General features: G+C 39.8%; 2 protein-coding genes across 6 annotated transcripts in view; one reads left to right on the top strand and one right to left on the bottom strand.

Moving 5' to 3' along the window:
* The window catches only part of NETO1 (neuropilin and tolloid like 1), a 104,512-nt gene that overhangs the window by 74,282 nt on the left and 9,820 nt on the right, over positions 1-20,410 (top strand). For 4 of the 5 annotated variants that reach the window (XR_008331519.1, XR_008331520.1, XM_053396630.1 and 1 more), the window contains exons 7-8: positions 4,162-4,390; positions 19,744-19,857. Coding sequence is in view for 3 of the 5 variants with exons in the window: in XM_053396630.1 (XP_053252605.1) it covers positions 4,162-4,390; positions 19,744-19,857 (343 nt within the window). In the remaining 2 variants the exon portion in view is untranslated. Of the gene's footprint in view, positions 1-4,161; positions 4,391-19,743; positions 19,858-20,410 lie in introns of those variants that run through there. The other variant, XM_053396632.1, reaches the window with a different exon arrangement.
* Positions 17,148-18,091, bottom strand: LOC128417660 (tigger transposable element-derived protein 1-like). Its single transcript, XM_053396633.1, has 2 exons — positions 17,537-18,091; positions 17,148-17,506 (listed from the first exon to the last, which is right to left on the bottom strand). Exons 1-2 carry the CDS (start codon positions 18,056-18,058, stop codon positions 17,261-17,263), a joined length of 768 nt encoding a protein of 255 aa, XP_053252608.1. The 5' UTR covers positions 18,059-18,091; the 3' UTR covers positions 17,148-17,260.

The raw sequence follows: 20,410 nt of genomic DNA, 5'->3' as shown, positions 1-20,410 counted from the left end.
ATTCAAGTAAGACAAAACAAACAAACAAACCATAATTTAACCAGCAGAATAAATTAAATATTGTGAAAGAAACAATCTAAACATAATACATGAGTACAAATGTGTACAATTCACACATAGTTTTTTCATGTGTTCTTTTGGAGAGAGAGAGCGAAAAGGGAGGGAGCAGGCCTATGGTTGAGCAAAAGACAGTAAATCTGACATGATACATAGGCTAGTCTGCCCACCCCTTTCCAGTTCTACGTTTTTTAAATAAAAAAATCATTATACCTGGGTAGGTTGGTGCGCGCACATACATATGCTTATGCACACCTAGTGGAAGATAAGCAATTGCTGTGGATTCTATGTGTTTGCCACAAATGCATGAAAAGGACAAATGATTAAAGTGGTTAGGATTTTCTCTACTGCACAAGCTTTATTAGAAAATAATCTATTTTTTGAAAGAAAATATTTTCAAATAATACTGCTTGAAATCTTGAGTCAATTGCACTTGATTAGTAATGTGTGATATGCAGAATAAATACTGCTCTATCTATTATAATGCTGTGGAGGCTAAAGAGCTTGTGGATTAAAGCAAAGTGTTCCATTTTTACAGAGCAACACAAGTAAGAGTTTGATCAGCTTATGCTGCTTTTCTAAAGCTAGCTAGATTGTTCAGGAGTAGGATTCCCTTAACACCAGTTTGTTTGCAACATAATCCTCTCTGTCATGCTTACTAGTGTTATCTCCAGCAGCCATGGGGTAAAAGCTTAGTCTAGCGACTTGAGACTAAGGTTGCAAGTCAGGAACTTTGGGTAATAAAACATACCTCATCTGTATAGCTGTGCTGTTGTCTATCTATTGGTGACTTAATTTCGTACCCCCTAGGCTGAGATGAAACACATTTTGGGAATTGTCATTACAGAGCAAAGTTGGCCAAACATTAATGAAGATTTCAGATGAATATAGGAGGAAAAACAGAGTGTACATCTGGGGTGGTGACATGGCTATCAAATTAGCTACTAAACTGCTTTTAAAAATTAGTATAAAAGAAGTTGAAGACTGGTGAGCAATGACCCCAATTAAGTAATCAATCTAACCAAAAGAAAAGTGCAAATTAGGGGGAGAAATTTATCATGATAGCTCCTTTTATGCATAGGCCTTCTGGCTCCTTGAAGAAGGGACATTGAGGGAGAGACCTCCCTTCTTGGAAAGAGCTGTAGCAGACCCAAACATCTCTAGGAAGACTGGGAAAGATTTTTGTCTGAATACCCTGGAAAACCTCTGCCAATCAATGCAGATCATACTGAGCTAGATGGACCAAAGGCCTTACTCTGTCTAGGTCAACTCCCTATGTTCCTATATTCCTATTTGCTTACCTTTCTCTTTTCCTGCTTATACACAGATCATCTCAGAGATGCATCAACATAAATGCAGTAGATTCCCCCACCCCTAAAATAGTTGCCACAGTTCAGTTATGGATAGGCTGAAGGTCAAGTGTCTTAAATTTTGCATCTGATAGTCACCAGTAGAAGACAAACTGGGCATGGGCATAGCTTAGTTTAGTTCAAATGACTTTGTGATAAGGCAGTTTTCATCCTTTAGCTCTGTGCTACATAACATACTGCACTGAAGTCAGCTGGAAAGACTCCAGCTCACTCTGCAGGGCCCAGTGTAGTGCAGCACAGGGAGTGTGTCAAGCTTAGACAAGAGAAAGTAAGTTCTGATTCTTGCATAGCTAACTGCAGTGGGGCTCTTGGACAAACCTCTACTCTGCTAGATCTAAGTAGGTAACTGTGGATGAAATTCTTTAGAGGATGCTGAGAGCAAAGGAAAAGTGAAAGCCTTTTTGCCTTTGGACACCTCCTCTGTCCCCTTCTCTCTCAACCCCCTCATCATTCTCCTTTGCCTAGCACCTGCTTCTACATTTCCTTACATTGGTATCCTCTCTGAAATATGTGGAAGTCTCATACATTTCATTGGCACACCCGTCTAAATAATCAGAATCAGACACAGGATATAAGACAGGCATAGGCAAACTCAGCCCTCCAGATGTTTTGAGACTACAACTCCAATCATCCCTAGCTAACAGGACCAGTGGTCAGGGATGATGGGAGTTGTAGTCCCAAAACATCTGGAGGGCTGAGTTTGCCTATGCCTGATCTATACTCCATAGAAGCAAATGATCACATTCTCCCCCCCCCATCTTTTCATTTCTTTCGTTTTGGTCATACAATTTACTGATTATTGTGTGTCAATTGGTTCCATGTACATTTACATGTTAAAAAAAACACACACACACCATACAGATGTGTGACAACTCTGGATAACAGATAAAGCAAATTTGCTAAAACAATAATATATTGTTTTAAAACAATAATATATAGTTTATTTTACTATAAAATGATACAGTTGAATGCAGGAAATCTGATATTTAATTTGTACAAATTATGTACATTGTATGTAGGATTTTATAAATTTATTTATTTATTTGAAGTTGGGTGTTTTTTTTTAAGCTGGCTCTTCAACAACAAAAACACACCCAAAGCAACATGACACAAATATAAAATGGACTGGTAGAGAGGAAGAAATAAGCAAACTCAGGTTCCAGAACTTTGTTACAGGTTCTTCTAATGAGATCTGGGATAGAAACAGTTCAAGGAGAGTAGATACAAAGTTTGCTTGTCTCTCAACTATCATTATCATAAATGTAGCAGCCCTGCAGCCCTTCTCAATAGCCTTCTGCTGGAGCTTGACAGATTGCTTTGAAACTTGGCTTTAAAAATGGTAGAAGACAGTAAATTTTATTCAGATGCACCTGTTTGCATAACTACTGCACTGGTTGTCTATTTTTGAATAACACTCAAGAATTTTGGTTTTTACCTTCAAGCCATTTACAGCTTGGCAGTGGCGTAGCGTGGGGGGTGCAGGGGGGGCCGGCCGCACCGGGCGCAACATCTGGGGTTAGGGCAAATCCACGGGTTAGGGGGCGCAAATCCACGGGTTAGGGGGCGCAAATCCACAGGTTAGGGGGCGCAAATTACTTGCCTTGCCCCGGGTGCTGACAACCCACGCTATGCAACTGCAGCTTGGGCCTGTGTAAACAAACTGCTTGTGTCAGGTCATCAAACAAGGTTGTATTCCACATGCCCCGCCTTCTGAGGTGAGGTGAGTGGAAACTGGAGAGAAGACATTTTTATTGTAGTGCCCTCTTCTCTTTGCTAATTTTTGATGCTAATCTTTAAAAAATAATAATCTTCCAACCAACACTTTTAAAGTTTTCAGTTTTGGAGCACAATCATATCAATATCTATTCTAAAGTAAGTCCCATTGAATTAAATAGGATTTACTCCCAGGTAAGTGTATGTAAGATTGCAGCTTTAATTGTTTTAACCTGCTGCTTTTAAGTGCTCACCTGTTCAGTCTTACGGTTGCTTACTTGTTATTTCTGTTTTGATTTGTAATGATTTTCTTCTTCTTCTGTGAACTGAATTGGAAACTGTTCATAATATATAAAATGTACGAAATAATTAATTAAGTTATGTCAATGGAACAGCTTTGATGTTTTACTACATCAGAAATTACAGAGATGTTAACAACAAGGTGCTTTTTTAACCCTTTAGAATCCACCCTGCTTGAGGAAATATGAAAGGAAAACCAATGTCTTATTTCCAAAGGATTCCTGGGTTCTCAAACATTAGATCTTATACTTTCCCCATGAATAAAGGGATGAAATTGCAATTGTATTCCTGGTTCTTTTTCTCAGAGTGCAAAAACCACAAATTTTTTAAAAGTACAGTAAAAGGCTTTTTAGCTTTCTGCTCCAGATTCAGTAATACATAAAGCCTTCCATTTTGATTTTTGTTGTTGCTATTATGGCTGATTCACACATGCAAGTAATTACTTGATGTGTCAGCAGGTGATGATCATGCATGTGCTGACCATATGCATATTTAGAGGGAGAATAAATAGTCATCCCAATGGAAATTACTTTTTAAAAAATATTGCTCAGTTCCATTAATAATCCTGCACTTTCCCCAGAGCAGAAACACAACCAGTGTTTGATTACACACCAGTGGATTTGTGGATTTTTTTTTCTAAAGGGAAATAATGTTGCTGAAATGCCTCTTGTTCCAATGATGGTTTACACTGCCATATTCACTGGTTTTTTTTGTTTTGTAGATATATTTACGGTTCTTGGACTATGAAATGCAGAATTCTAATGAATGCAAAAGGAATTTTGTGGCTGTCTATGATGGAAGTAGCTCAGTGGAGGATTTAAAAGCTAAGTTTTGCAGCACTGTTGCTAATGATGTGATGCTGCGCACAGGTCTTGGAGTAATCCGCATGTGGGCAGATGAAGGCAGCCGAAGCAGCCGATTCCAGATGCTCTTCACATCTTTCCAAGAACGTAAGGCTTTATCAGGATGTCAAATGATTCAAGTCTTTTTTAAAAAAACAAACAAACCAACAACTTAATGGTGTTTCTTTCATACAGAGTGAGCGCCCAAACATGAAATAACCAAGTAGGATTTTTTTAAATATCCAATTCTCCACAGGTACAGTACCTGAACATGAAAGGATCCCCCATATGGCATCAAGGAACCTGGATTTTCTACCCTTGATATACACACTTGGTGATACATGCATCAGGTCTTATGGCAAATGGGCATAGCTGTCAACGTTTCCCTTTTTTTAAGGGAAATTCCCTTATTCCGAATAGGATTCCTCTCAAGAAAAGGGAAAAGTTGGCAGCTATGCAGATGAGGAGCCCAGGCATATAATCCAAATCCCCATCCATAGCACCTTGGCTTTGCTCTGAGTTTGCAGAATGGAAGGGGAAGACAGGATGGGGATATGAGCAATGGGTGCTATCCTGCCATTCTCCACACCTGCAATGGTGTCCATGTTCATGAGCCATAGGGGAAAGACACTGTGGGAATTACTCTGAAGTCACATTCCTCTGAACTGCACCCACTGGGTGGGGTGGCTAAAATGAAGTATAGATTTCTAATACTTATGGTGACCTTTGTAATTTTGAACAAGCTACTAGGCTCCTCTATATTTCCCCATATTATTTATATACTGAGGGTGGTATACAGAGCTTGTGCAAGATAAAACTTGCAAATATTGTAGAATTATAGTGATGTTAAGCATTATTTGTTGATATTCACACTGATACTGTTATCTTTTCCATTAATGAATCATGCTGCAGATAATGAAGTTATAGTTTTGTTTTCATTGTTTAAAGCAGACAGATATTGGACATACTTAAATCCCCTGAAATCAGTTATCTTAAGTGCACTTAATACTGTAATGTTATCTCTTTCTAAAATCAGAAATACAAACTTTGTAGGCTATTTCAGAAGTAGCTGCCATGTTACAGAAGTAGGCCATGTTTTGTGGTTTATAGACATGCAGTGTAATCTGGTTCATACATATTCAGGAGTAAGCCATATGGAGTTCAATGGGACTTATTCCCAGGTAAGTATATATAGGACTGCAGCCCTAATGTTCCATCTATAGCTCATAATACTTAAATTCATAAAACTTAAATTTAATGTGCTTCAAGACTACTGAAGTCAGCTGGGCTGTACCAAATGTTATAGTGCAAGCATATATATATCTGCTAGGAAGTAAATCTTAATTTTCAGTTACCTTACTCCTAGCCAGGTAAGTGTGTATAGGAGTGTAGCCTTATTGTGCAATCCTATATGTTTACACAGAAGTATGTCCTACAGAGTTCAATTGGACTTACTTCCAGGTAAATGAGTACAGAATTGCACACATTTACTGTGCAGGGAGCTCCACTGAACTCAATGGGACTTACTTCAAAGTAAACATGCACAGGATTCACTGTTAATCAACTTCTTCAAGCTAACCTAATTGTGGATCAACTTAACATAAAATAAAATCTCATTTCCCCAACATCCCTGGGTAACGTTTCAAAGAATTTGATAATTAAAATCTGGGATGAATGTAAGCTGCTCCCAGAGCAAAGCAGGAAGAGCGATTGGAGGGGGAAAAATCCTTCTATACCATCTGATTCACTTAAAGAGACTATTTTAAGACTAGTGGGATCTAAGGCGGAGTTAGGCTGTAAAATTTCCATAATGCATTGGTTCATGCAATAGCCCTGAATAAGGATGAAATGCATTTCAGTTTATTTTATTGAATAATTTCAAGTTATGTTTGTAATTGTTTATATTTGTGATATAAAATAATTTCACAGTGCCAGATTTATATTCTTTAAATTTGCATTATCTGGGTATGTAGGCCCTAGTTGGTAATTAGCTTGTCTCTGTTGGGACTTATTTACTTTTTGCTCAGGTTAGGCCAAGAGAAAGTGAGTGGCCCAAGGTCATCCAGTGAGTTTTGTGCCAGTAGAGATTCAGTGCTAGTGCAATTTATATAGATAGTTACAATTAAAGCAAAATATTATGTTTAATAGAATAGAATACCTTTATTGTCAATGTACAACCTGTGTACAATGAAATTAACCGAGCCCCCTCCCTCCCAAACACTCAATCTCATTGCACTCTGTGTGCTTGTTGCACAACACACCGACCCCGAAAGTCAGCTGCACTGTATTATTTTCCGTTCAGCAGCCTAACAGCCCACGGGTAGCAACTGTTTTTTAGCCTGTTGGTACGACTGATTATACTTCTATATCTCCTGCCCGAAGGTAGAAGATTAAAGAGGTGCTGGCCGGGGTGTGAATCGTTCCTGAGAATTTTTCTTGCTCTCGTAAGGCAACGACCCCTTGCGATGTCATCTAGCGGGCCCAGGGGACAGCTCATGATATCATGTGCTGTGTTCACCACCCTCTGTAAAGACTTTCTGTCTGTGGCTGTCAAGCCAACATACCACCCTGTGATACAATATGAGAGGACACTTTCTATTGTGGACAGGTAGAAGGAGGTCATCAATTGTTGTTTAATATTGTTCTTTCGCAAGACCCTGAGGAAATGGAGTCTCTGTTGGGCCTTCTAACCACCTGAGTTATATTGTTTTTCCAAGTGAGGTCTTCACTAAGGTAAACTCCCAGGAATTTAAAGGAAGAGTCTCTTTCCACACAACCCCCTCCTGATATACAACGGGGCTAGTTCCCCTCTCTTCCTTTGAAAGTCCAAAACCATATGCTTTGTCTTGCTAATATTTAAGTGCAAGTTATTCTTTAAGCACAATGTACATACTTTTTGAACCTCATCCCTGTATGCTGATTCATCTCCACCTGTAATTAGACCCATTATGGTAGTATCATCTGCAAACCTAATAACTACAGTGGATGGATCAGATGAAATACAGCCATATATATACAATGAGTACAGGTAGGGACTCAGCACACATCCCTGTGGGGTGCTAGTGCTGTGCTTCAGGGACGTAGATGTAACAGGCCCAATCCTAACTGTTTGTGTCCGATCCCTCAGAAAGTCTTTAATCCATTCACAGATGGTAGAAGAAAGGTCTAGTTCCATCAGCTTTTTGATAAGAATGTCCGGAAGAATGGTATTAAAAGCCGAGCTATAATCAATAAACAGCATTCTAACATAATTCCCCGGTCTCTCCAGATGACTCGCTGCAAGGTGAAAGGCTGTAGCTATGGCATCATCTGTTGACCTATTTCTCCTATGGGCGAACTGATGTTTATCAAAATCTGGAGGAAAACATGTCCTAAGGTTTTGAAGGACCAATCTCTTGAAGCATTTCATTGCTACAGATGTTAATGCAGCAGGTCTGTGGTCCTTTAGGCAGTTAGTTGCTGTTTTCTTTGGCTGCTTTCAAACATGATGGAACACAAGCCGTTTGCAGAGAGATGTTAAAAATCCTTGTCAGGACCCCTGCTAGTTGATTGGCACAGTTTTTTACCGCTATCCCCAGCACCCCATCTGGACCAGCAGCTTTACTGGGATTCACCACCCTCAATGCAGCTTTCACTTGATGGTCATATAGAATAAGGGGCTGAGAGTTTGTAGGCTGGCAGGCAGGTGCTATGATACCTGATCTTTTTACCTCATAGTGGGCGAAGAAAATGTTCAGCTCCTCTGCCAACAAATCATCAACCTTAACCGTGTTCCTCATATTGCCCTTGTAGTTGGTTAGATACTGCAGTCCCTGCCACACTTGTTTCGTGTTGTTATCAGCTAGGCAATTCTCCACCTTAAGCTGGTCAGATTCTAACTGTTTTTATAACTGGCTGAATTCTTCTCCTAAGGGGGATATACTTCAGACATAAAAAAGTGAAGAATGGTCAGATGAACCTAAGTGGGGGAGGGAATTTGTCCTATATGCCTGCTTCAGGTTGGAATACACATGATCCAAAATATTCTTTCCTCTAGTGGGGAAATTCACATACTGTTCAAACTTAGGAAAAACTGTCTTCAGGCAGTTAGAAGTCAAATAACCAAAGGGAAAGAGTTGCCATGTCTGGAATGAAGCAATTCAACTTTAAATAATTAGTGTAAATGAGACTGAAAGGATGCAGTCATTGAGCAAAAGATATTGACCCAGTTGTGAACAGATAATATGATTTGGTTCCTTGGGAAGGGGAGTCCCATGCAAATTGATGTTAGTATTTTGAATCAATATTTATCCAACTGAGGGTTCTCTGAATGAGAAGTGGTAGTCCCAAGGTGCAAATACCAGCAAACTGACTAGCATGAAGCCTACCTGTGTTTAAATAAATGCATAATCATTTGACATGAAATCTTCTCTGGCATTTTGTATGTGACTGAGAGCAAGTCTCTGAAGACACCTGTTTTAGAGCATCATATTCACTAGATTTGGACTGGATATTTATTTATTTTTGAATCTGATGCATCCTGTTGCACAGGAATTGTGTTTCTTCCTGTTCTTGTATGGTGCAGATTGAAAAGTAATTTAAGCTGCTATTCATAAATCAAGCTGGCTTCAGAAATAATACTCTGTATTACTCTGACGCCATTGCTGTTTGTTTATTTCTGTGTTTGAAGCAGTCCTGAATATCCAGAATCTGATTCATTTAAATCAAAGGCATCATATTCTGTTACCTTAGAAACAACCCTGACGGCATTGGGGGATTCAGTACTTATGAAAAACTGAAGCGTAAGCACACGGTCACCAGTTCATGCTTGGGATGTAAGTGAGAATATTTTTACAGGGCTTTCAATTTCAAAAAAAGAGCACAGGAATCTTCTTGTTTTCTGCTCTTGAGAGATCCTCTAAGGGATTGCTCCCACCTCAGCTGTATGTTTTGAAACAAATAACATTTTCTTTATATAAATACTTGTCACCATGTATTATGTATTATTTTGCTGGTTACTAGTCCAGTAGGCACATGCTCTTTTCAGGGCATATGACCATCTTAGCAAAGGTTTACAAGTCACTTGTATTATGGAGCCATATTGTTACCTGCTTGGCTGTGCTTTGTGATAAACCTACAGCATTCAGTTTCCTCAGACCACAGTGAAATCTGTATGTGTATTTTGGCAGATCTGGTCTGAAGGACTTAATGACACCATTAGTTGTTTCTGTGTCAGTTGTACTGAATATTAATTGCAAATGATGTGTGCTAGAAAATAAAGCAGATGACTGATATGCCACCAGGGAGGCTTGCTGTATTAATGAGAGCAAAAGTGTGGGAATTTCTGCTTCCGTAGGCACACACCATTCTTCAGGGGACTTCAGGGGGGAAAGAGAGAGAGAAGGTTTGGACCATTGAGAGCAACAGTAGTGGCAGATGGCATTTCACTGTTCTATCAATTGTCTTCATTAACTGTTGCAGTTTGATAGAGCTCAAATAGACGCAGAGGGAGCGGATGGCAGGGGAAGGCTGTCTTAGCTGCTATTTCAAAACACATTTAACACTCTTTCTTTTAGTAACACCCCAAAACTGTAGTTACATCTGGAGAAATAAGCCCCAGATACTCTTTAATGCTCAGTGCAACATTTGTTATCCAAATGGCCTGAAGAACTGTTTACCAAAAGTTGAATCAGGACTCAAAAATACTCACTAAAGTGTTGCTAGCAGCAGGGTTTGTTTGTGGGTGGGATGCCATGCGAGGAGAAGGGATAAAAATGCTCCAGTCACAGTAGCTCCCTTAGGAGTATGACTGGTGCTGATATTGTTATCATTTTGACACCAAGTTAAAATCTGTTTTCCTGTGCATTCAAAGGGCTTTTAAGTTGGTGATAGTTTAGCTCATGGTGCTGCTTTAACTGCCTTTATTTGTCTTTGATTATTTGTTTAATAGCTGGTCATCATATGATGCTTATCTCATGCTCTGAACTCCGCTCTGGTGTCTGTAGAAATGTAGGGTTGGCTATAAATATTTCAAGAAAAAAGAAAAAAAGGGGGGGGGGAGCTTAAAACCTAAAGGATACATGTCAGCCCAGATGGTTTTAGAATTCATATCCTCCTGTCTGAATGGACATCTGTGTCTATGGATGAATGCCTGTATTTTTGAACTGCTGTTGACATTTGTGAATGGGAATGGTAAAAAGGAATATCTGCTTTGATAAGTGTCTGCAAATGAGTGTTAAAGGACAAAATGGTTTTGTAATTGGGCAAGAGCCCCATCACCAGTCCTTATTTCACAAGTATAACCAGCTATATCCAGTGTTTTTTTTATGCGGGTACGCGGGGGTACACATACCGCTAAACATTTTGTGAATCTAAGTTTGGCCTCATTGAGGGGCAGTATTTCAATATGAGTAGGAAAATGAGAGTACCCCTAAACATTTCTTTTTTAGAAAAAAAGCACTGGCTATATAAAATCTGGCTCCAACCAACAGTACCCTTTAACACAATACATAAAAATGTAAAGATAGCTATGATGAGGCATAAGAAACATTCCAAAATCCAAAGTAGGGCAGTATCTTTATTAGGTCGACCAGAATGTCACAAAATAGGGTGCAAGCTTACAAGTTCTCTTAAATTCTCCATCAGGCTGGGTGGTAAACAAAGCAAGAGGAGGAAGCGGGGTATATGGACGATTGGTAAAATCATCGGTCTGCATGTTGTGCAAATAATAACACAGTCTGCAAACTGCAAAATTGTTTATCTTGTGGTGAAATGCATGGATTCCATGTGTGTTTGGAAAGAGACTTAGAATTATTGAATCATAGAACTGTAGAGTTGGAAGGGGACCTAGAAGACCATCTAGTTCAGTGTGAATTCTCCTTTCATACATTATAAAGGAAGCATTGCCAGAGGATGCAGAGTTCACTCATATAGCTCCTGTTGATGATACTACGTAACATCAGTTTCTGTCCCCAGTTTTAATGTTCCAAGCACTATCTAATCCATTTAACTAAACTTACCATTTCCATGCACTTAGGAAGTTCTACATGTGAAAAGCTTTGATGCATTATTTGAAACATTTGTTCCCACTACCTGAAATCAAAACCTATGGTAAAAGGTAAAAAGGTAAAGGACCCCTGGACAGTTAAGTCCAGTCAAAGGCAACTATGGGGTGCGACGCCCATCTTGCTTCAGGCCAAGGGAGCCGGCATTTGTACACAGACAGATTTCCAGGTCATGTGGACAGCATGACTAAACTGCTACTGGCGCATGGAGGACTGTGACAAGTGCCGGAGTGCATGGAAACACCATTTACCTTCCTGCCGCTGTGGTATACCTATTTATCAACTTTCAGTGGCCTGCTTTCGAACTGCTAGGTTGATAGAAGCTGGGACAGAGCAATGCGAGCTCACCCTGTCACAGGGATTCAAACAGCCAACTTTCTGATCAGCAAGCCCAAGAGGCTGAGTGGTTTAGACGACAATACCACCCACATCCCTGATTGAAACCTATGAGAAGTAAAGAGGGAAGGAATGAGGTGACATGCCTCTTTAAATTATGACACTTTGAAATTGTTCTCAAAAATATTATAGTTGTTTCCACCACCCCCACTTTCTTCTTCCCTTTGTCTGTTTTTCAGTCTGATTAATGACAGACATGCTACATCCACAGCTCCCCCAAAGCGCTTAACTTCTGAGCACAAACACCTACACTTAAATCTAAAGGAAAATTATTACATTGGTGGCATGGGGATCAGAGGAAATCCCTTTATTAGCACCACAGAACAGACATCCATTCTATTACCTTTGACAGTTGGTTAGCAGTAGTCAGTCTCTTGATACCTATCATTCGAAAAGTATTTGACCTTCTTGCCACTTAGAAGAATTGCCTTAAGCTCACTCTTATCTGGAAGCCTAATTTCTTCAGCCATATATATATATATATATATATATATATATATATATAGCGTAACTCTTAAGTTCTCACAGTTTTGCTATCACTAAGAAAATCCAATGCATGCTGAACTTGGAACATGGTTAGCTTCTGTGTCCTTTGTTTCCAGTGTACTATTCATTTTGGAAGAAGCAACTTCATAAACAGAGGATGCCGTTAATTCTTGTTCTTGATGTTAAAGGAAAAACAAAATAATGATGAACTTTTTTGAGCTGAGCACATCAAAATTGGATAATTACCAGGAACAAAGAATGTTTCAGGGCCTCTTTGGGTATACTTTATTTGCATCCTTCCATAATATCATAGGAAGAGGAACTTGTTAATCTCTTCTGTGGAGAATGATGCCTGAGCTTCCACTTCACACAGGGACCACAGAAGTGTGGAAGGAAAATGCGTAGCACAACTCATGTGCACATCATCTGCATAATGTGAAATCCCAAGAAGGAATTTGATCAAGTTCCTACTATGAACTATTGAGGGTTCTTGTTTTATATGGCTCTAGAACTCTTTTATACCCCTTTTATTCTCCAGCGGGTGGCGCTGTGGGTTAAACCACAGAGCCTAGGACTTGCGAATCAGAAGGTCGGCAGTTCAAATCCCCGCGACGGGGTGAGCTCCCATTGCTCGGTCCCTGCTCCTGCCAATCTAGCAGTTCAAAAGCACGTCAAAGTGCAAGTAGATAAATAGTACCGCTCTGGTGGGAAGGTAAACGGTGTTTCCATTCGCTGCTCTGGTTCTCTAGAAGCAGCTTAGTCATGCTGGCCACATGACCCAGAAGCTGTACGCCGGCTCGCTCGGCCAATAAAGCGAGATGAGCGCCGCAACCCCAGAGTCAGTCACGACTGGACCTAATGGTCAGGGGTCCCTTTACCTTTATTCTTCAGCAGCATAAATTCTTCAGTTATGATCATGTTGTGGAAAGGATCATCCAAAGCATTCATTGCTAAAGCAGCAACTCCATGAGTACAATTAACACTAATTTATTCTAAGAATACCATCTCAAGGACATCACCATTTTCACACACACACACAAACAAACTATTTGTGAGAAAGAGAAAAAAGAAATTTGAAGTCCATTCAAATTATGAGGTCACATTTGAAGTCATTTAGTCCAACCAATTGCTGATGCAGGAAATCCACCACCACTGTATCCCTGATAGGTGTCTATGTGCTTAAAAGCCTCTAACAAAACCACTACCTTCTGTGGCAGTCTGATTTACTGCCAATCTGTCTTGGTCCAGCAGTTTGGGAGGAAGTTCTTTGTTTGCTCATGTATTTGGTATGTTGTCAGAAATAAAGCCCTGCAAATATTTGAAGGCTATTACATACTCATAGGGCTGAAACCAGAAATAGAAAGAGAGGGAAACTCCAGTGAACTTGTGCAGTGGACTTTCCTGGCTCCTCTGTCTACTTCATTTTCCTGCATTGTCAAAAAACATTCCCAAGGGTCAAGGGAACTGCTGGAAAAGTGAGTGGTGGGGAGCTGCACTGGAGCAGAGAAACTGGAGTAGAAGTGCCGTTCTGATCTTGCAAGATGTATCTTGATCCAATTTTGGATCAAATACAACAATGTATTTTATGCATGCTAATTGAAAAATATTTGGTAATGAATTATTGTAGCGAGGGGGACATACGGTAGAAACTCAGAAATCAGTATTTGGACACCCTTTCCCTGTATAGTGCCCCTCCCATATATTTTGGACTACAGCTTCCATCAGCCCCCAGCCAACTGGAGCACCAGTTTGGGGAAAGTTGCAGTAGGGCATGCTCTTCAAAGAGTGACTTCGTGCAGATATAATGCTGATTTTGATTAGGCTTCGATATAACTTCTGAAAACAGAATTACGGTTCATTGTTTGCTGTATTGTACTATATGAATTGAATAGGTTCCAGGAAACACCTTTATTAAATTGGAATTTCACTGCATTAACTTACATTTTATAACATTATTCCGTTCTATGAAAAGATTTCTTCTGCACAGGGAACAAGATTGAAATTCAGAAGCACCTAGATAAATTAGAAGGCTGGGCAGAAAATGAAATAATAATTCAAGGAAGACAAGTATAAATGACTACATACTAGGAAGGAAATGTATAAAAGTATAAGCCCTAGCACCCCTATAAGGATGACCTAAATCTGAACCTCCCATTACTCCGTTTGATACTATTGATGATTGTTATTCTCTCCAAGTCAAATTATAAGAACAAACCAGAATCTTTGTTAAAGAATGTGGTGTAGATAACAATCAAGGGAGTATAAAAGATACAGGTATTCATGTTATGGAGGAGAAACGAGACATCTCTTCACCTGTAGCTGCTCTTTATTTCCCTAAATAGTCAACCACCTACAGAGGTGGATTTAGGAGAGTGCAACTGGTTTGGTTGCACTTGGTGCAGAGCCCTGGGGATGCTGCAGGGGGTGCTTCAACAATATACAATGGAAGGTGTATATTGGCATTGCACAAGACATCACTGAAATTTGAGACCCCAAGGTCTGCCACTGCCACCTACCACCATTCCCCTACTCTTCTCCTACATTTCCAGTGTTGGCTTCATAACATGTTACTTGAAAAATTTCCCTTTCCCTTTCCACTTCATTAAGTGAGGCCCACTTAGTTTTGCTGTGCCCTGATAGTTATCTGTTTGTGGCAACATGGAGGCAGGCTGGTGGTGCCAGTGTTGTGAAATGCCCTCTCTGCTGAGATATTAAAGGGTTCGTCCATATTGGCATTCTGCTGGCTTTTGAAAGGCACAGCATTCCCTTCAGCTTCTTGATCCAACTGTTTTAATTACTTTTTAAGTGTTTGGTTTTTATGCTTTTTAATGGGCTTGTTTCATTGTACATTTTAAATGTGGGGTTTTTTAAATCTGGTGTAAATATAAGGGCAGTTTCAGTACTGGTCAAAAAGGGTAGCAGCTTTGGAGCTGAAGTTTATTAGTGTGGAACACTGAAGGACTTAGGCAGAAGCCTCAAGGGAATCAGGAGAAAGAGTAGAGGTTGATAGCTGAAGGGAAGCTGAAGATCCAACATAGGATCTGATAAAACTGGCGCAAAGAGCTGAACGACATGGTCAAGTAGTGAGCAAGGCTCTGTGCAGCTGGTTGTTGGGAACCTGAGGCAATAGTTGTCGCTGGACCAGTTTGAAAATCATGGCTGCACCTTGAGAGAAGCCTGAAGGACTTCCGAGTGAAGTTGAATAATACATACCAAGTTCTCCTAGTTTCGTGACTTGTATGTTTCCTGGGGAAGGAGAGTGATAGGGTGATTAGCAAGGACTTGGTTAGGGGGTGAAATTGTAATTGTGCATAGCTACCGTCTAATAGGGACAGTAACACTATTATGCAGTGCTGTGGTTCAGAGTAATAGTAACTGAGTGAAAATATAAGGCTTTTGAATTGTATACTGTGGAGAAAAAATGAGGAGGGAAATATAAAAATTGAAAAGTAAATGTATTATTTTTAAAAGTGGAAGTTAGCAGTAATAAAAATTTGTGTGTGTGTGTGTGTGTGTGTGCGTGTGCGCGCGCGAAACTGATCTCAACAGTGTATTTGTAACTGATGGGGAAAAACACAAATAGGTCATCAAGGTGGCTAAGCAGTGGTTAACAGGATCCAGACCTGGAGCACCACTCATATTTTTAATCACTGTCCATAGGGAGAGATTTAAAAAGAAACAGCTGTGGGCAAAGACTGCTGTTTTTCTTTCAACGGGATGATCAGATTAATTCGTATCCTAAGGGCTAAATTACAATTTTGGATCCTCTAGAGTAAGTTTGCCACCTTGTGTCTGATGTTTGCAACAGAACATAATAAGAACTACTGTACTGGATTAAACCGCAGTAATGTCTAATCTACTCTTTTCTCTCTAGTAGTGTTGAGCAAGAAGCCCCTGGGAAACTCACAAACCATCATCTGTGGTTTGTAGCCAACATCTGCTAATCAAAGCTATCCCGCCTCTGAACATAACCCTCTAATTCCCATTTGCTTGCCTTTATCACCTAATTGAAAAGCTTCCACTCTTTAGCTTTTATTTAGAAAAAAAGTTCATTCTCTATAATGATACCTAAATTCCTTTCCTAATAACTCCTAGTGCTGAATCAAAATTTAGGGATTGGGAAAAAAAGAAAAAAAGGAATTGCCTTTTCAGCATCCTTCCCATTATTTATTTCTATTTAGTTTGTTTATTACAACTACATAGAAGTTCCATAACGGAGGTTCTCTAGCCAGCTCACAAAGCAAATAAGCAAACCACATTAAAGTACACAATTGAACAATGTAAACTATGGCAAATTTATTTTATAAGTAGATAAAACAAAATTGAAGCTACTTATGCACAGGAACTGCATGATCACGCCATAATTTATTGCAGAGGCTTTCTCTGTCCAATAAAAAAATGATTTGCCTGAACTATACATTATATACAATCACATGGTACATAAATTTAATTAACATTGAGGAATGGTGCAAAATGTGAGCGATTTCACAAAACATGAAAGCATGAAAACATGATACTGATTATGGTTGCAATATCTTTGTTGTACATCATCACAAGTAAATTTAGTCCCAATAGCAAATATGTGAAAGTAGGGGTTTGGTCTTAGTTGAGAATGGGAAAACTTTTAAAAAATTATTTCAGTTTCTCATTTTTCCAATCTTAAATTCAGTTCTCCACTTTTCTGCAGGAATTTGTGGTGGTGATGATGATGATGATGATGATGATGATGAATTTTAAAAACTTCATTAATTTTCTGCATTGTAATGTGAATTTCTTCTAATAAACCCTTTCAGATGCAGTTTTGACTAGTGTACACATATTTGCAAACAATTTCTCTTAATATAATGCATTTCCCCCCCTATTCCTGCCATGAATATACAGTGGTACCTCGCACGACGAAATTAATTCATTCTGCGAGTTTTTTTGTCTTGCGAATTTTTTGTCTTGCGAAGCACGGATTCCCATAGGAATGCATTGAAAATCAATTAATGCGTTCCTATGGTCAAAAAAAGTTTAAAAATCACCAAAGTGTACAGTACTGTACATACATTTTCTAAGACTCTGGGGGACAACTCGAAGAAGGTTCCTCTTCCACTCTTTGCTTCTTGCTGAAGAACCTGTCCACGGTCTGCTGCTTCATCTGCCTTTTCAGCACCTCCCTGAAAGACGACATGACCCTTGTATCAAAAGTGTTCGCAAGGTCACGTGTCAGGTCCTTGTCAGGGTGGTGCCGCTGTGCAAAAGCCTGCACATCTTTCCACTTCTGGCAAATGTCCCTCAGTTCTTTGGAGGACAGCCGCTGTGGAACGTAGACCTCCGTCGTCACAACCTCCAGGAACTCCGCTGCAAAGTCTTCAGCCGCAGGAACATCAGAACTGGCAGCCTCTCCATGCCTGACCACGCTGTGGATTCCAGATCTCGTCTTGAACCGGTCAAACCAGCCTCTGCTTGCCTTGAAGACTTCTGGCTCGCCTGAGGTTCCTGGCTGTTGCCGGACGAGATCTGCGTGCAAGGCCTTGGCCTTCTCACAAATGACGGCCTCAGTCACTGTGTCCCCTGCACGCTGCTTCTCTTCTAACCAGATGAGCAGCAACTTCTCCACCTCCTCCAGAACAGCTGGGCGGTTCTTCACGATCCTGGTGACTCCCTTGGCTACATCAGTCACAAGGATATTCTCCCTCATCTTCAGGATGGTCCCGATGGTTGATGGATTCCTCCCGTACTCCCTGGCGAGGTCTGTCACACGCATTCCACCGTCGTGCTTCCGGATGATCTCCTTCTTCATTTCCAGCGTAACCTTCTCCTTCTTCCTCTCGCCGGCCTCCGCAGCACCAGTCTTCTTGGGCCCCATGGCAGCACAGCTCCTACCTTCGCAACCCCCCCCAAAAAATCAGTGCTTCACATCCAAAAAATTCAAAAGCACCAAACCTCCTAGAAAACACCCCAACCCAAAATCCAACCCCCCCAAAAAAAGTTTTAAAAGTTTAACTTACCAAATGGCTGCAAAAGAAGTTTTGGAAAAGCTTCAAAAATCACCAAAGTCTTCAAAAACCTCAAAAAAGGCTACCACACCACGTGCTATGAGTTGCTCCTTGAAGTCAAGTCACAACTGCACCTCTTCAAGCAATGCACCCTGGGTATTAACGGTTTTAAGAAAAAGGAAACAAACTTGCAAGACGTTTTCGTCTTGCGAAGCAAGCCCATAGGGAAATTCGTCTTGCGAAGCAACTCAAAAAACGAAAAACTCTTTCGTCTTGCGAATTTTTCGTCTTCCGAGGCATTCGTCTTGCAAGGTACCACTGTATTAATCTTATGCACATTTCCCACCAATATAGGAATTTTTGTAAACATTGGTTGGTTAGATAACTGCATCCCAAATTTTGGATAAAAGCATTCAATTACATTTTTTTTATAAAAAAAGATTCTAAGTATTTGTCCTTGTGCTGTCTGTGGAAATGATAGCCAGTATTACTGTACAATCTAACTCTGTGAAGAGAAAAATGGATTGTCATTCTGAAGGTATAACCTTAACTTAGATCTGGGAATTTTCTATTGCTGAACAATCTCCACTGGGTTGTAAAATTCTCATTGAGGACATTGGATTTCCCTGTGAAGACTGAAATGAAGTATATGGCCTCCAGTAACACTTTCATCTTGGGGCTTTAGTAATATTAGCAACTTGATTCTACCAGTTTGTGAGCCTTAGGCAACTATGCTTTACCTTCTGCTCAGGGACTGTGAAACTCTTTGTTCCTGCAATATCAGAAGGGCAAACATTTATTGTAGCTGTACTTATTATAAAATATATGTGCTTGAACATGCCACTAAAGGACTCCTTATGACGAGCTATTCAACTCTGTTAGTTCATTGACCCCAATTTTCTCCTACAAGCATTGCATCCTACTGAGGTCAGTGGCGAAACTTACTGCTTTGAATTCCAGAAAAGCCTTATTATTACCCCTTCTCTCCCATACACACATATTCATAATGCCAGCTGGCCATTATAAGAACTACAGTTTAAGAAGTGGTGAACCTTTGCAATTCATTTTGGCATTTAATGTGAGTTGTTAGGGCCATGAACTATATATTATGAAATGAATTTTGTGCTGAGAAATGCTGAAGTCTATATAAATGATACAAAGTAAGTAAATTTGCATTACTTGTTTTTTCATATTTTCTGTTTCTGCTAATCATGGTAAAGAGTTTTTTATGTAGATGCTTTGCTTATGCTGGTCTATGACCATAATAAAGGACTTGATTTGTAAAGAGTTACAGAGGGCAGAGTGAAGCCACTATATTTGAACTCTCTCTCTATTTGGGACCCTTTATGTTCTGTGGGATTACACTAGAATTGTCTACACACTTTCAAGCCTCTATTTACAATTACATGGGCTAAACACCTTTAAAAAAGAGTTGGAAAATCCAGGTTCTGCTATACGGTGTATTGGATTATATGATATCTTTATTGGTATTGAATGGGAGGCTGGAAGTACTCTATGAGTCCTACTGATGCATCTTTTTCTTCCTTTTTTTTAGCCCCCTGTGAAGCCAACACATTCTTTTGCCATAGTAACATGTGTATTAATAATACATTGGTCTGCAATGGACTCCAGAACTGTGTGTATCCATGGGATGAAAACCACTGCAAAGGTAATGCATAAGTATAGGGACATGGAATTAGAAAGATGCTACTTTATGCTCATTAGTGCCATGTTTTCTTTGCTATCAAGTGGAAGTTGACTGTGATGAATGTATGCCACTATTAAATGGGTCCTGCCAATCAAACTCATGATAGTGATGGGATGCAGGTAAACAGTTGATATATAAAGATTGTATAGCTATATAAAACAAAGCCAGAACAGGGATTTGATAAATGTAGAGCAGCGGGGAAGCTTTAATACAGTAGTGACAGAAAAGATGCACAATTATATGCTTCATGCATCTTCTTTCCATTCTGTCTGAATGAGTTCATGTATTTCAGATACACATTTCCTATCATGGGCTGGACCTAGACACTTAAAAAAAGTGTTTCAGAAAAGCGTGTTGTAAACATCAAAGTGGGAAATCATGTTGGAGAAAGATGGGACTTCACAGCACCATCTGGTGTCACAGTGTAATAACGCATATAAAATGCTTTTTCTTCCTAATGTAGCTGAGTCCATGGTATCTGTCCCTTTCAACATGTAGAACCCCTCCACACAAT

Source organism: Podarcis raffonei, chromosome 7 (assembly GCF_027172205.1).
Source record: "Podarcis raffonei isolate rPodRaf1 chromosome 7, rPodRaf1.pri, whole genome shotgun sequence".
NCBI classification, from domain to species: domain Eukaryota; kingdom Metazoa; phylum Chordata; class Lepidosauria; order Squamata; family Lacertidae; genus Podarcis; species Podarcis raffonei.
The sequence above is the reverse complement of the archived record's forward strand: the minus strand, read 5'-3'. Positions and strand labels throughout refer to the sequence as shown.